Raw genomic sequence first — 13,766 nt, 5'->3', positions numbered from 1 at the left:
GAAGCATCCATGTCAAGTACATTGTTGGGGGCAATGGCAAGTAACTTCCTGCTGCATGTTGACTTCAGAATCAGAATCAGGTCTGATATCGCTGGAATGGGCCATTACATTTCTTGTTTTGTGGCAGCAGTACATTAGTACATTGCGCTAATAATAATGTAGGTCAATAGACAATAGGTGCATGAGTAGGCCATTCAGCCCTTTGAGCCAGCACCACCATTCACTGTGATCATGGCTGATCATCCACAATCAATACCCTTTTCCTGCCTTCTCCCCATAATTTTTCCAGGTAGCGGACGACTTCCTCCCACACCATTCTGACGTAGTTGGAATTCACGTACGAGGCAAGTTACAGCAGTGGTTTGCCATTGCCTTCTGCCCGGTGAGTTTTTTTTAAAAAAGAGATCACCAGCTCTTAACCCCGCACGGATGGAAAGAGTGCCGGAGGGAGCCGGCTGGGTTTGAACTTGGGAACCTCCGCCCCACAGTCCAGCGCTGATCCCACTACACCACCAGCCGGCTCACATTGCGCTACATAATAATAAAAAACTATAAATTACAACAAGATATATGTCTCCTATTTCTGCAGACTTAGTTATAGAGCCTTTATCCTTCAGGCTGTGGGCAGATTGATCAATAATCTCATTACTAGGCCGTAATTAAGCCAAGATTGATTAGTGATGATTTCCAGGGCCTCTCCTTTCCAACTTTGCAATTCATCTCTCCTGCTAGTTGAATAGGATATAGCCTGGGATAGTATTAGGGTCTGGAATGCTGTTGTTGTTCACGTATTGTGGCAAATCGGGTGGCATTTTTGCCACTTCCATAGCATTTGACTGATTTTACGAGGCCTAGTTGCAAGCTCGATACTCAACCCAGCGTGGATGGAGAGCGTGCAAGGAGCCATCGGATTCGAACTCGGGACTATTGGCCTCGAAGTCCGGTGCTGAAGCCATTACACCACCTTGGCTTAGGAATGTTGACTGAAAGTCTGAGTCTGAGAATGGTCCAACCTGGATGATCCTTACCTTGAGTATTGAATGTATTCTGCTTCTGTGGTTCTGTCAGCTGCTCCACTTCCCTCCCGTGTTCCAAAGTAGGAAAATTATTTGGATCATCGTGAAGAAAGTATAAGGGGAGATGGTGTGCATTTGAGCCAGGAACACAGGGAAGTAATGAGAAAGGGAACAGGACCAATGAGGTTGTTCAGCTGGGAGCAACGGGCGAATAACAATCTCCTGTGTCCTAGTAAGCAAATGCACAATCTCAGATATTTCTGAGGGGACCTTTACCTTTGTAATTCTGTGTGGCTAACTTGATGCTGGTGTTCAGTTTAATTACTACTCCTCCTACTTGCATGAGATAACTGAGAGAACAGGTAAAATTTGATCTCACGTTATAATTGGTCAAAAATCAGTAAGAACATCAGATGTTCCCCAAAGGTTATTGGTGAATATGATGAATTCTAATGACAGTCCAGTAGTTTCTGATCACATGATCAGTACTAACTGCTTATTACAGATTTAATTAACCAGATTGAAATTTCCCAGCACCCTCATTCCATAATTCAAAGTACCTCGGGTAGAAGTTTCCACTGAGTCGTACAGAAACTCCAGCGTACGTGACCGATTTAATGCCGAAGTAATGAGTGAGCAGGTTTGGATAGCTACCTGATGGTGACGCAAGCACACTGAGCCAGTCGCTTCCCAGCACTCTTCAGTCCAGTGTAGATTTGTCCCATCTCCATGGCACCCTCAAGGCCAACAACCTCAAGCAGCTGATCACTAAAGTCTGAACAAAATAGAAAGGAAAAGTCAGCTCCATTTGAAGGCAATGACTGTGACAGTCACAATGAAGTACCACACTTCTCTTCACATGCTGCGTATAAGCAATCACAAGTTTTTAAGACCTTCGTTAGTTATGTGCCCTGTCGTATGACTTGTGATGTGTACCACCTGCTCCCATGGCTTCACGTGACCCTGACTGGGGAGGGCGAGGCAGGTGCTACACCTTGCCCAAGGGTGACCTAGTGGAGGGAAGGAACAACTTACACCTCCATTGGCAGACCGCCCTGCCACCCTAAAAATTGTGTTAAATGGATTGAAAAAAAAACTCTAAACTCTAAAGCAATTTTATAAAATCTTGAAATAATAAATCAAGTTCTTTCTGTGAGTAAAGATGACCATAAAACACTTCTTCTCTTGTGCCAGTTGCACTGCAGTGTGATGATGTGATGTTCTCTGTCCCGCACATCTGCTGTGCAGAAGGCAACACTGGTGGGATCATTAAGTTTCAGCCTGAAGTATCCAGCTTAAAAGTAAAAATACAGGTGAAATTGTTTCCACTGACACGAGAGTTGTAATCAGAAGCCATAAACTTGAGATAATTGGAGAAAATACCATAAATTTGGGGGGGGGGCGGTGGGAGTTATGGATCAAGATGAGGAGCATCTTGTTTTGCTGTACTTGGAATGCATTGCCTGGAAGGATGAATAAAACAGTTTCAGCATCTACTTGAAAGGAAACACGGAGTGACGGGTGGTTGGGTGCAGAACACTTTCCATTGCTCTGTTAAACACCTGACACAGTCAAGTTGCTTAGAATCTCCTCCTCTGCTAAAGAACTCAGGACAGGAATACCGTCTGTGGAGAGAGGCTGAAGGTAGGTTACCAACGGGCATTTTCTGCTTTAATTCTTATTTTATGCACTTGTGTTTTCTGAGTCAAAAGGACAGAATTATTAACAAATCTAAGCATGCACTGTGACTTAACATATTACATTCAAGTACCTAAGTGGAGACACTGATTCCTGGCCTTGGTTTAACGAGCAATGAACTGCAGTGCCAGTGGAAAATGCACAAGCACTTTGGTAGTTAGGGAATTGGAAAATCTCAAGGAATTCTATTTTCTTGTCAATTCCAGTAACAAAATAGCCTGTTGTCTGCTCACTAAAGCTGTAAGTTTCACTGCCCTCCTCTGTGAAACTCAGCTTTACTCTGAGGACAAGTAGAATCTATTTATTTGTTAGTTTATTCGAGGGATATGGTCAAAGCTGGCCATACCAATATTTATTAGCTATCCATAATTGCCTTTGAATTATCAGCCAGTGAAGAATTAGTTGTATCTATGGGGTTGGAGTCATATAGTATATAGGCGAGAACAGGTAAAGATTGCAGATTCTCTTCCCTCAAAGACATCAAAGTTCAAAAGTTCAAAGTTAATTTGTTATCAAAGTACATATATGTCACCAAATACTGTATAAATCCAATCACCTTAATAGAATCCATGAAAGGCCACACCAACAGAGTGGATAACCAGTGTGCAAAACACAACAAACTGTTCAGATGTGTGTGTGTATGTATGTATGTATGTATGTATGTATGTGTGTGTATATATATATATATATATATATATATATATATAGTGGGATGATTTCAGTGATGGGGCAAGTGAAGTTTACTGAAGTTATCCCCTTTGGTTCAAGAGCCTGATGGTTGAGGGGTGATAACTGTTCCTGAACCTGGTGTTGAGGGTCCTGAGGCTCCTGTATCTTCTTCCTGATGGCAGCAGTGATAAAAGAGCATGATCTGGGTGGTGGGGGGTCTCTGATGATGGATACCGTACTGCTTTTCTTTGACCACGCTCTATGTAGTTATGCACAATGGTGGGGAGGGTTTTACCTGTGATGGACTGAGCTGTATCCACTACCTTTTTTCTGTTCAAGGGCATTGGTTTTTCCATACCAGGTTGCGATGCAGCCAGTCAATATACTTCGCACCACACAAGATGTCATGCCAAATCTTTGCAAACTTCTAAGGAAGTAGAGGTGCTGTCATGCTTTCTTCATAACCGAACTTACCTGCTGGACCCAGGATAGGTCCTCTGAAATACTAACACGAAGGAATTTAAAGTTGCTGGCCCTCTCCGGCTCGGATCCTCCAATGAAGACTGGCTCATAGACCTTCAGTTTTCTTCTCCTGAAGTCAATAATAAGCTCCTTTGCTTTGCAGACATTGAGTAAGAGTTTGTTGTGGCACCATTCAGCCAGAGTTTCAATCTCCCTCCAATATGGTAATTCATCACCACCTTTGATTTGGCCTACGACAGTGCTATTGTCAGCAAACTTGAAGATGGCTTTGGAGCTGTGCGTAGCCACACAGTGTAAAGTGAGTAGAACAAGGGGCTAGGCACAGCCTTGTGGAGATTGTGGTGGAGATGTTGTTGCCAATCTGAACTGACTGGGGTCTGCAAATGAGGAAACCAAGGATCCAATTGCACAAGGAGGCCTAGATCTTTAAGCTTATTGATTAATTTTGGGGGGATGATAGTATTGAATACTCAACTGTAGTCAATAAAGAGTATCCAGATGTATGCAACTTTGCTGACAAGATGCTCCAGGATTGAATGAAGAGCTGGTGAGGTGGCATCTGCTGTGGACCTGTTGTTCCCGTAGGTAAATTGAGGCAGATACAAGTCACTTCTTGGGCAGGTATTGATATGTTTCATCACTATACCTCTCAAAATTCTGGATGTAAGCCATCAAGGAAGGTTACCATGTTCTTCTTAGGCACTGGTATAATTGAAGCCTGCTTGTAGCAGGTGAGTACCTCAGACTGCCAAAGCGAGAGGTTAAAGCTCTCAGTGAACACTCCAGCCAATTAATCAGCACAGGTTTTTAGAATTTCGCCAAATACCCCATCTGGGCCAGATGTTTTCCACTGATTCATCCTCCTGAAGGATGCTCTTATGTCAGCCTCAGAGACTGAAATCACAGAGAAATGGTGGGGGGGGGGGGCGTAGTTTGTGATAGTTTCTCCATGTTCTGATGGTCAAAGTGAGCACAGAAAGCACTGAACTCGTCTGGAAGCAAAGCCTGATTTCCCTTTATAAGTGGTGATAGCATTCAAGCCCTGCTACAGCTGTCGAGCATCCTTCGTTGATTCAAGTTTATTCTGGAAATGCCACTTCACCCTTGAGGTGGCTTTCCGCAGATTGGACCTGGACCTCTTGAACCTTGCTGGGTCACCAGACTTGAATGCCTCTGATCTGGCCCTCAGCAGACTGCAGATCTCATGGTTCATCCAGGGCTTCTAGTTGGGGAAGACTCTGAATGATTTTGTGGGGACACACTCATCTATGAGTTTTAATAAAGTCTGTGACAACCATGGTGTATTCATTCAGATGCACAGATGAGTGCTTGAACATGGCCCAGTCCGCTGACTCGATGCAGTCCCATCACCACTCCTCGGCCTCCCATGGACATCTCTTTGCTGCCTAGTCTCTAGAGCCTTGTACTTCAGCCTCTGTCTGTATGCGGGTCGGAGAAGGACAGCCAAGTGATCAGATTTTCTGAAATATGGTCTGGGCATGGAATTCCTTATCTTAGTATAGCTCTGGTCTAGTGTGTTGGGACCTCTGGTGCTGCAGGTTACATGCTGATGGTAATTGGGCAGGGATTTCTTCAAACAAGCCTGGTTGAAATCTGTGATTACGATATGAAATGCATCAGGTTGGACTGTTCCTTGTTTGGTGACGGCATCATGCGGTATCTCAAGCACTTGGTTATAGTCGGCCGCTGGTGGTATATAAACAGCGGTCAGGATCATGGAGGAAAACTCTCTTAGTAAATAGAATGGTTGACACTTAATCGTTAAGTGTTCAAGGTCGGGGTAACACAAGTATGACAAAACCGCCACATCAGAGCACCACAGAGAGTTTACCATGAAACATATACCTCCACCTTTTGCCTTTTCCAAATCAGCAGTTCAGTCCATCCTGTGCATCGAGAAGCCTTTGGGTCTGATACCAGTATCTGGTGTACTCTGACTAAGCCACGTCTCAGTAAAACACAGAACACAATAATTCCTTGTTCCAATCAAAAAGAACCGCGTTTTTGACAGCAGTCCAGTGTGGTTTCATGGTTACTGTTACCAGAGAGCAGATTTTTTTTTAAATTCCAGATTTATTTATCTTGTTGAATAAAAATTCCCCAGTTACCAACACAACTCCAGATCAGTTGACCAGAGGTCTAGCTGCTAGTTCAATAATGTAATCACTATGCCACTCAGCTGTCTTATCCTACTGTGACTGACAATGGAAAATATAGAGTTATCAAAGCTGCTTTTGTGGAAAAGATAAATTTAAGGTCAAGGTTACATAGTACACAAAAGATTTGTCAAAATACACTGATTTACAAAATGTTCTAAAAAAATTAGAAAATTTGGTAGTAGCAAAAGGACTCAGGATATAAAAACTCAGGGAAAGTACTTTCCAGCTGAGAAATCAGCCACTCTTTGACAGCACTTTAACTGATCCCATCAATTCATTATATTTGCTGAATAAACAGCTGCATACATTCTGCTTACCTGCAAAATAATGTAATTAGATCATGATAACTATTTTTCAGGAATCCCTGGTACTATGTTAAAGTTCTAGGAAATTATGTTCTAAAAAGTTTGAGGAAATCTCTTGTGTTTAGGCAAGAATGCTGCACATTTACATCAATATTAAACCAATTGGAACTTTGCACTGAATTATTCAAGACGATGGGTGCATGTCAGAATGTTAACCCTCTATGTGAATGAATTTCATCTCACTCTGTCAATACATCCTTCTCATAGTCATACAGCACTGCCCACCATGTCCATACTGACCATCAAATACCTATCTATACTAATCCCATCGATCAGAATTTGGTCCATAACCTTGTGTGCTTTGATGATTTAAGTGGTCATATGGATAATTCTTTAAGTGTTGTGAGAGCACCTCTGCCACTCACTCAGATAACGTGTTCCAGATTCTAACTACACTCTAGGTGGAAACATTCCTCTGCAGATCCCCTCTAATCCTCTCAATTGTTAACCCATTTCCTTTATCTCCAGACACTTCTGCTACAGGAAAAATGTCCTACTCTCAACTTTATCTATGTCCCTCATAATTTTGTTTCCCTTCTATCAATTCTTCCAATTCAAGAAAAGCAAAACCAGCCTCTCCTCCTAATTGAAATGCATCTTGCTGGTGAATTTCCTCTGCATCACATCCTACTGCGTAGTGTGGCAACCAGAACTATACACAATTTACAGCTGTAAAAAGTTTACCATAACCTATATGTTCTTGTATTCTATGTCCTGACTAATGAGGACAAATAATACACATGCACTTTCTTCACCTTATCTGTCTGTGCTGCCTGTTTCAGGGATCGTTGGACTTGTACACCAAAGGTCTCTTCTTCTTCAGTACTCCCGACAATTCAGTGGGTACATCCTCCCCCCACTGGCCCTCCCAAAGTGCGTTAACTTGCACTTATCAAGAGTAAATTCCATCTGTCATTGCTCTGCCCATATTACCAACTGATCACTTTCATAGCCCATGACTATCCCCCTTGATATCAACATTGGTCATTTTTGCATCATCTTTACTTACAATGCCTCTCCTGCCTTCATTACCAAATAGCAAGAGTCCCAGCACTGGTCACAGACTTCCAATCACACAAACAACCTTTCACCATCATCCTCTGTTTCCTATTGCCAAACCAGTTTTGGATCCAATTTAGCCAACTTGTCCTGGCCATCATAGGCTTCGACCCTTTTCGACCAATCTCCCATGTGCGATCTTCTCAAAGACCTTATTAAATTTTACACAGATCACATCAACCACGTTGCTGTCATCAATACATTTGTTACCTTTTCAAAAAATTCCATCTTGTCAGACAGGATGTTCCCCTAGAAAGCCATGCTAACTCTGTTTGAATAATTCCAAGTGTACTAATCCCACCGCTCAGAATTGTTTCCAATGACTTCTCTGTCACTGACATTAGATGCAAGAGCCTATAAATTACCAAGATTCTCAGTTATCTTTGTTGAATAAAAGTGCCACATTGGTTGTCCTCTCATCAAGTAACACTTTGTCTGTGCCCAGTGAAAATTTTAGAAGCTCTGTTAGGGCCCCAGCAGGTTCCTCCTTTGCCTCCCATTGTGGCCCGTGTACCTCTTCCTGGGGCTTGGAGGTTTCTCCACTTTTAAGCAAGCTAAGGCATCCAAGACCTTTGTCATAATAATATGTTATGGAAGCTTATTGGATTCTCCAGCTACAGTGTTCCTTCATACAGTGCCTATAAGAAGTATTCACCCCTGGAAGTTTTCATGTTTTATTGTTTTACAACATTGAATCACAGTGGATATAATTTGGCTTTTTTGACACTGATCAACAGAAAAAGAGTCTTTCAGGGGTAAGTGAAAACAGATCTCTACAAAGTGATCTAATTTAATTATAAATATGAAACACAAAATTGATTGCATAAGTATTCACCCCCTTCAAGTCAGTATTTAGTAGATGCACCCTTGGCAGCAATTACAGCCTTGAGTCTATGTGGATAGGTCTCTAATCAGCTTTGCATATCTGAGCATAGCAATTTTTCCCCATTCTTCTTTACAAAACTGCTCAAGCTCTGTCAGATTGCATAAGGATTGTGAGTGAAAAGCCCTTTTCAAGTCCAGCCACAAATTTGCAATTGGACTGAGATCTGGACTCTGACAAGGGTACTCCAGGACTTTAACTTTGTTGTTTTAAGCCTGTCCTGTATAGCTTTGGCTTTATGCTTGGGGTCATTGTCTTGCTGGAAAACAAATCTTCCTCTTTGCAGACTGCATCAAATTTTCCTCCAGAACTTCCCTGTATTTTGCTGCATTAATTTTACCCTCTACCTTCACAAGCCTTCCAGGGCCTGCTGCAGTGAAGCATCCCCACAGCATGATGCAGCCACCACTAATCTTCACTGTAGGGATGGCGCGTTTTTGTTGATGTGCATAGCGTTTAGTCTGATGGCCAAAAAGCTCAATTTTTGTTTCATCAGACCATAAAACGTTCTTCCAGCTCACTTCAGAGTCTCCCACATGCCTTCTGGCAAACTCTAGCTGAGATTTCATGTCAGTATTTTTCAACAGTGGCTTTCTCTTTGCCACTCTCCCATAAAGCTGCAACTGGTGAAGCACCCGGGCAACAGTTGTTATATGCGCAGTCTATCCCATCTCAGCCACTGAAGCTTGGAATTCCTGCAGAGTTGTCATTGGTCTCTTGGTGGCCTCTCTTACTAGTCCCCTTCTTGCACAGTCACTCAGTTTTTGGCGATGGCCCGCTCTAGGCAGATCTACAGCTGTGCCATATTCTTTCCACTTCTTAATGATTGACCTAACTGTACTCCAAGGTATACTCAGTGACTTGGAAATTTTCTAGTATCCATCTCCTGACGTGCTTTTCAATAACCCTTCTGCAGAGTTGCTTGGAGTGTTCTTTTGTCTTCATGGTCTAGTTTTTGCCAGGATACTGACTGACATACTGACTCCGGTAGAGCTCATGGAGTGAAGTCATGTTCTTGACTCGCTCCATTACCTCTGAGCTTTGTCCTACGATCAGCTACATTTAAGCTAACTTTTAAGGCACTGATTTTTACAATACCTTGCAGTAGATTGCTATTATATATTTGGATGCTTTTAAGGTCCGCTATGTCTAAGAACGGGAAAGACGGCAAACCTCCGGTTAGACCGAAAGTTACTGACCCTCCTCCGATTGAACCAGCGGTAACTATGCAAGCTATATCGGATCTGATCCGTACAGAAATTTCAACTACTCTATCGGATCTGATTCGTGCGGAAATTTCAACTAAACTGCAGAAAATTATCGATGAAATTGATAAAATGAAAACATCTATCACGGAATATCAGACTGCTATATCTAATCTCCAAAAATCCACGCAACAAAATGAACTCAAGATGGGGAAAATGGAAGAAACAATTACTGTAATGAAGAAAAAACTTGACTTTCTGACCTTTAAAAATTCTGACTTACAATGCAGAATGCGACGACAGAACATTCGAATTATTGGTATTCGTGAAGCTGCTGAATCTGATGACCCTATAAAGTTTTTCTCTCAACTTTTAAAAGATTCATTTCCCACCTTATTTCCTGATCAACCACCACTATTGGATCGGGCTCACAGAGTCCCATTATATTCGCCTAAGTCAGATAAACCTCGGCATGTGATTTTACGACTTCATTATTTTCAAGACAAGGAGTTGCTTCGCTTTGCTCAACCTAAAGGTTACATTGATTTCACGGATCTTCGCTTTCGATTGGTGGAAGATTTTAGTAAACAGGTTCGTGAGCAACGTGTCCGTTACGGATCTGCGATGTCGGAATTCTACAAGATGGATTTAAAACCAGTGTTGCTTTATCCCGCACGTTTGAGGATTCGATTGTTTGATGGCTCTTCCCGTTTTTTCGACTCTCCATCGGAAGCCCAGAGTTACCTGGATCAACTCTTGCCTTCAACATCTTAATCGCACTATTAAATCATCTCTGCTTGATCGGAGGCAGTTAATCTGTTGGGTTTAATTTTTTTTTGCTTTATATGAGGGCAGAAAAGTTTTTTTTCGGTTTAATTAATATGGTTGCCAAACTTTTTTTAACTGCGTCATTCCTTTCTTCTGGGGTGTCCTTTTGTCTTCATGGTTTAGTTTTTGCCAGGATACTGACTCACCAGCAGTTGGACCTTCCAGATACAGATGTATTTTACTGCAATTAATTTAAATACCTTGAATGCATACAGGTCTCCAAAAACAGATCGCCATTTAGCTAATTATGTGACTTCTAAAACCAACTGGCTGCACCAGCGATGATTTGGTGTGTCATATTAAAAGGGGGTGGGGGTGAATACTTATGCAATCAATTATTATGTGTTTTACATTTGTAATTAATTTAGATCACTTTGCAGAGAACTGTTTCCACTTTGACACAAAAGAGTATTTTTCTGTTGATTAGTGTTAAAAAAGACAAATTAAATCCACTGTGATTCAATGTTGTAAAATAATAAAACATGAAAACTTCCAATGGGGAGGGGTGGGGTTGTGGTAAACCATATATGTAGGTTGTAACTGAGTTACCTGTCTGGACACGCCCCTCTGCTGACTGCTCCTGTGGCTCCTCCCACAGACCCCTGAATAAAGGTGATTGTGTCACTGCTCCTCCCTCAGTCCAGGACAGATACTCAGCATGGACGTTGGTCCATTTACTGTTAATAAAAGCTTTTCAGTATTTACTCTATTTCTAGTCTTTTGGAGTAATTGATAGTGCATCAGGGGGTCTGAATACTTTTAATAGGCACTGTAAATGCAGATGTAACATTTTCACTTAAGACTTTATCTAAGTCCTCTGGCTCCACATGAGGACTGACATTTTGGTCTCTAATAGGCCCTACTCCTTTCCAAGTTACCCTCTTGCTTAAAAAACTTTAAAAAAAATACACTTAAGGGTTTTTCCTAATCTTGTCGGCCAGAAATACTTCATGCCCTTGCTTTGCAGGCTTCCAGTCACAAAAGCAGCTTTCAACCATCACCACAAACACAGGAGGTCTGCAGGAGCTGGAAATCCAGAGCAACACACGCACAATGTTGGAGGAACTCGGCGGGAAAGACCGCATCTATAGAAATAAATAAACATTACGACATTTCGGGCTGAGACCCTTCGTCAGGGACCTTGTCAAAGGTCTTATTAAAGTCCACATAGACCACATCAACCACATTGCCCTTATCAATACATTTTGCTATCTTTTCAAAAAATTCAATCAAGTTTGACAACAGGATCTTACCCTAGAAAGCCGTTCCCCAAGCACTCCCAATTTCCTTTGCCAGTAGTCCCCAGCATTTCCTTTACCCCTAAGATGTACAAGAGCTTCAAGTTCCTTGACGTAAATATCAATAATTTGAGTACAAATTCAACCATATTGAATCTATATCCAAGAAAGCAAACCAATGTCACTAGGCCAAAGAAATTCAGTACATCCCTAATGAACATTAACAAATTTTACATAGGCACCATAAAAAGCATCCTATCCAGATACCAGTCCTGACGAAGGGTCTCGGCCCGAAACGTCAACTGTACCTCTTCCTAGAGATGCTGCCTGGCCTGCTGCGTTCACCAGCAACTTTTATGTGTGTTGCTGTCCAGATACATCACGACTTGGCATGGCAACTGCTCTGCCCAAGACTGGATAAAATAGCAGAGATGCAAATGCAGCCCAGTCCATCACTTAAACCAACCTTCCCTCCATTTACTCAGTCTCTACTTCCTGCTATGTTTGGAAATCAGCCAATATAATCAAGAGCCCCTTCCACCCTGGTCATTTTCTCTTCTTCCCTCTCTTGTCGGGCAGGATATACGAAATTTTGAAAGCACCTACCACAAAACTCAAGGACAGCTTCTATCACACTGTTATCAGACTTTTGAACAGACTTCTCACTTGTTAAAGACAAAGTCATAGCCTTCCACATACTTTGTCTTGGTCCCTACATTTTCACCTGGATGGCATGGCAGCACAAGTTTTTCACTGTTATCTACACATGTGACAAAAATGAACCAGTATTAATACCTACACTTTTCGCTGTTTAGATTAGATTAGATTCAACCTTATTGTCATTGTGCTGAGTACAGATACAAAGTCAATGAAATGCAGTTAGCATCTGACCAGAAATGCAAAGAATAGTGTTACTTACAAAATAACTGCGAATAAAAAGTAAGTGCTACAGCACACAAATATAAAAGTACTGAGACAGTACAATATGGGTGCAGTACTGCTTTTGCTGTGATGAGAGGTTCAGCAGGGTCACAACCTCAGGGAAGAAGCTCTTCCTGTGCCTGCTGGTGCGGGAGTGGAGGCTCCTGTAGCGCCTACCGGATGGGAGGAGAGTAAAAAGTCCATGGTGAGGGTGAGATGCATCCTTGATAATCCTTTTCACCCTGCCCAGGCAGTGTTTGTGGTAGATGTTCTAAATGGTGGGCAATTGGGTGCTGATAATCCGCTGGGCATTTTTCACCACACGCTGGAGTGCTTTGCGGTCCGATACAGGACAATTGCCGTACCACACTGAGATGCAGTTGGTGAGTATGCTCTCAATGGTACAGCGGTAAAAGTAAGTCAGTATCCTGGGGCAGAGGTGAGCTTTCTTCATGCTCCGCAGGAAATAAAGGCGCTGTTGTGCCTTTTTGATCAGGATGGAGGAGTTCAGGGACCAGGTGAGATCCTCGGAAATGTAGACACCAAGGAATTTGAAGCTTGATACACGCTCCACTACAGCTCTGTTGATGTAGATGGGGACGTGAGTGTGGCTCCTAGCATGCCTGAGAGTTGTCCGTTCCTGCCATAAACTTCCTTTTGCAACACACAGCTTTCCAGCATCTGTGGACTCCTGTATCTCCATCATACTTTCTTTACCTTTAGCCAGCCCTCGACATCTAGGGTTCCACAGTCTAGCTGTCTTCATCTTTCACTCTCTCACACAGTGCCCCCTGTACTCTCATTATTTCACTTTGAGTGAATTTGTAACTTCTCCCCAGTCTACTTTCTTATGATGCTGAAATCAGTCTTCCTCCAGTTCAGAACATTAGTTTCTGTACTATGCTTACACTGTCCATGAAATTTATGGCCACTCTCTCCAAAGCGTTCACCAGTCAATCTATCAACTACTAGCACGGCTCCACTCTCTAAGATTAGATTCAGGGCTGTCTCTTCCTTTCTTTCTATACACTTGCTCAAAAAGCCATCTTGGCAGCATATTATAAATTCCATTCTCAAGGGAAGTGATTGCTCCTTTTGCTCCCCAGCACTGGGAAACAAAACATTTGTAAAATATATTGACTTTGTTTGCCACCACAAATAATCCCAGTATTCTATAAAAGGATACAGTCACTCTGTCTTGAGAACGCCGATTAAAAACTC

At 42.3% G+C, this 13,766-nt stretch overlaps 1 protein-coding gene across 5 annotated transcripts in view; it reads right to left on the bottom strand.

Annotated features, from left to right (window-relative positions):
• LOC134348459 (diacylglycerol kinase beta) overlaps positions 1-13,766 on the bottom strand; it is a 579,084-nt gene that overhangs the window by 8,134 nt on the left and 557,184 nt on the right. For all 5 annotated transcript variants that reach the window (XM_063051878.1, XM_063051881.1, XM_063051880.1 and 2 more), the window contains one exon: positions 1,671-1,791. In XM_063051878.1, coding sequence (XP_062907948.1) covers positions 1,671-1,791 — 121 coding nt within the window. The remainder of the gene's footprint in view (positions 1-1,670; positions 1,792-13,766) is intronic.

The sequence above is a fragment of the Mobula hypostoma genome, chromosome 6 (assembly GCF_963921235.1).
Source record: "Mobula hypostoma chromosome 6, sMobHyp1.1, whole genome shotgun sequence".
Taxonomy (NCBI): domain Eukaryota; kingdom Metazoa; phylum Chordata; class Chondrichthyes; order Myliobatiformes; family Myliobatidae; genus Mobula; species Mobula hypostoma.
This window is presented reverse-complemented; position numbering and strand designations above follow the sequence as displayed.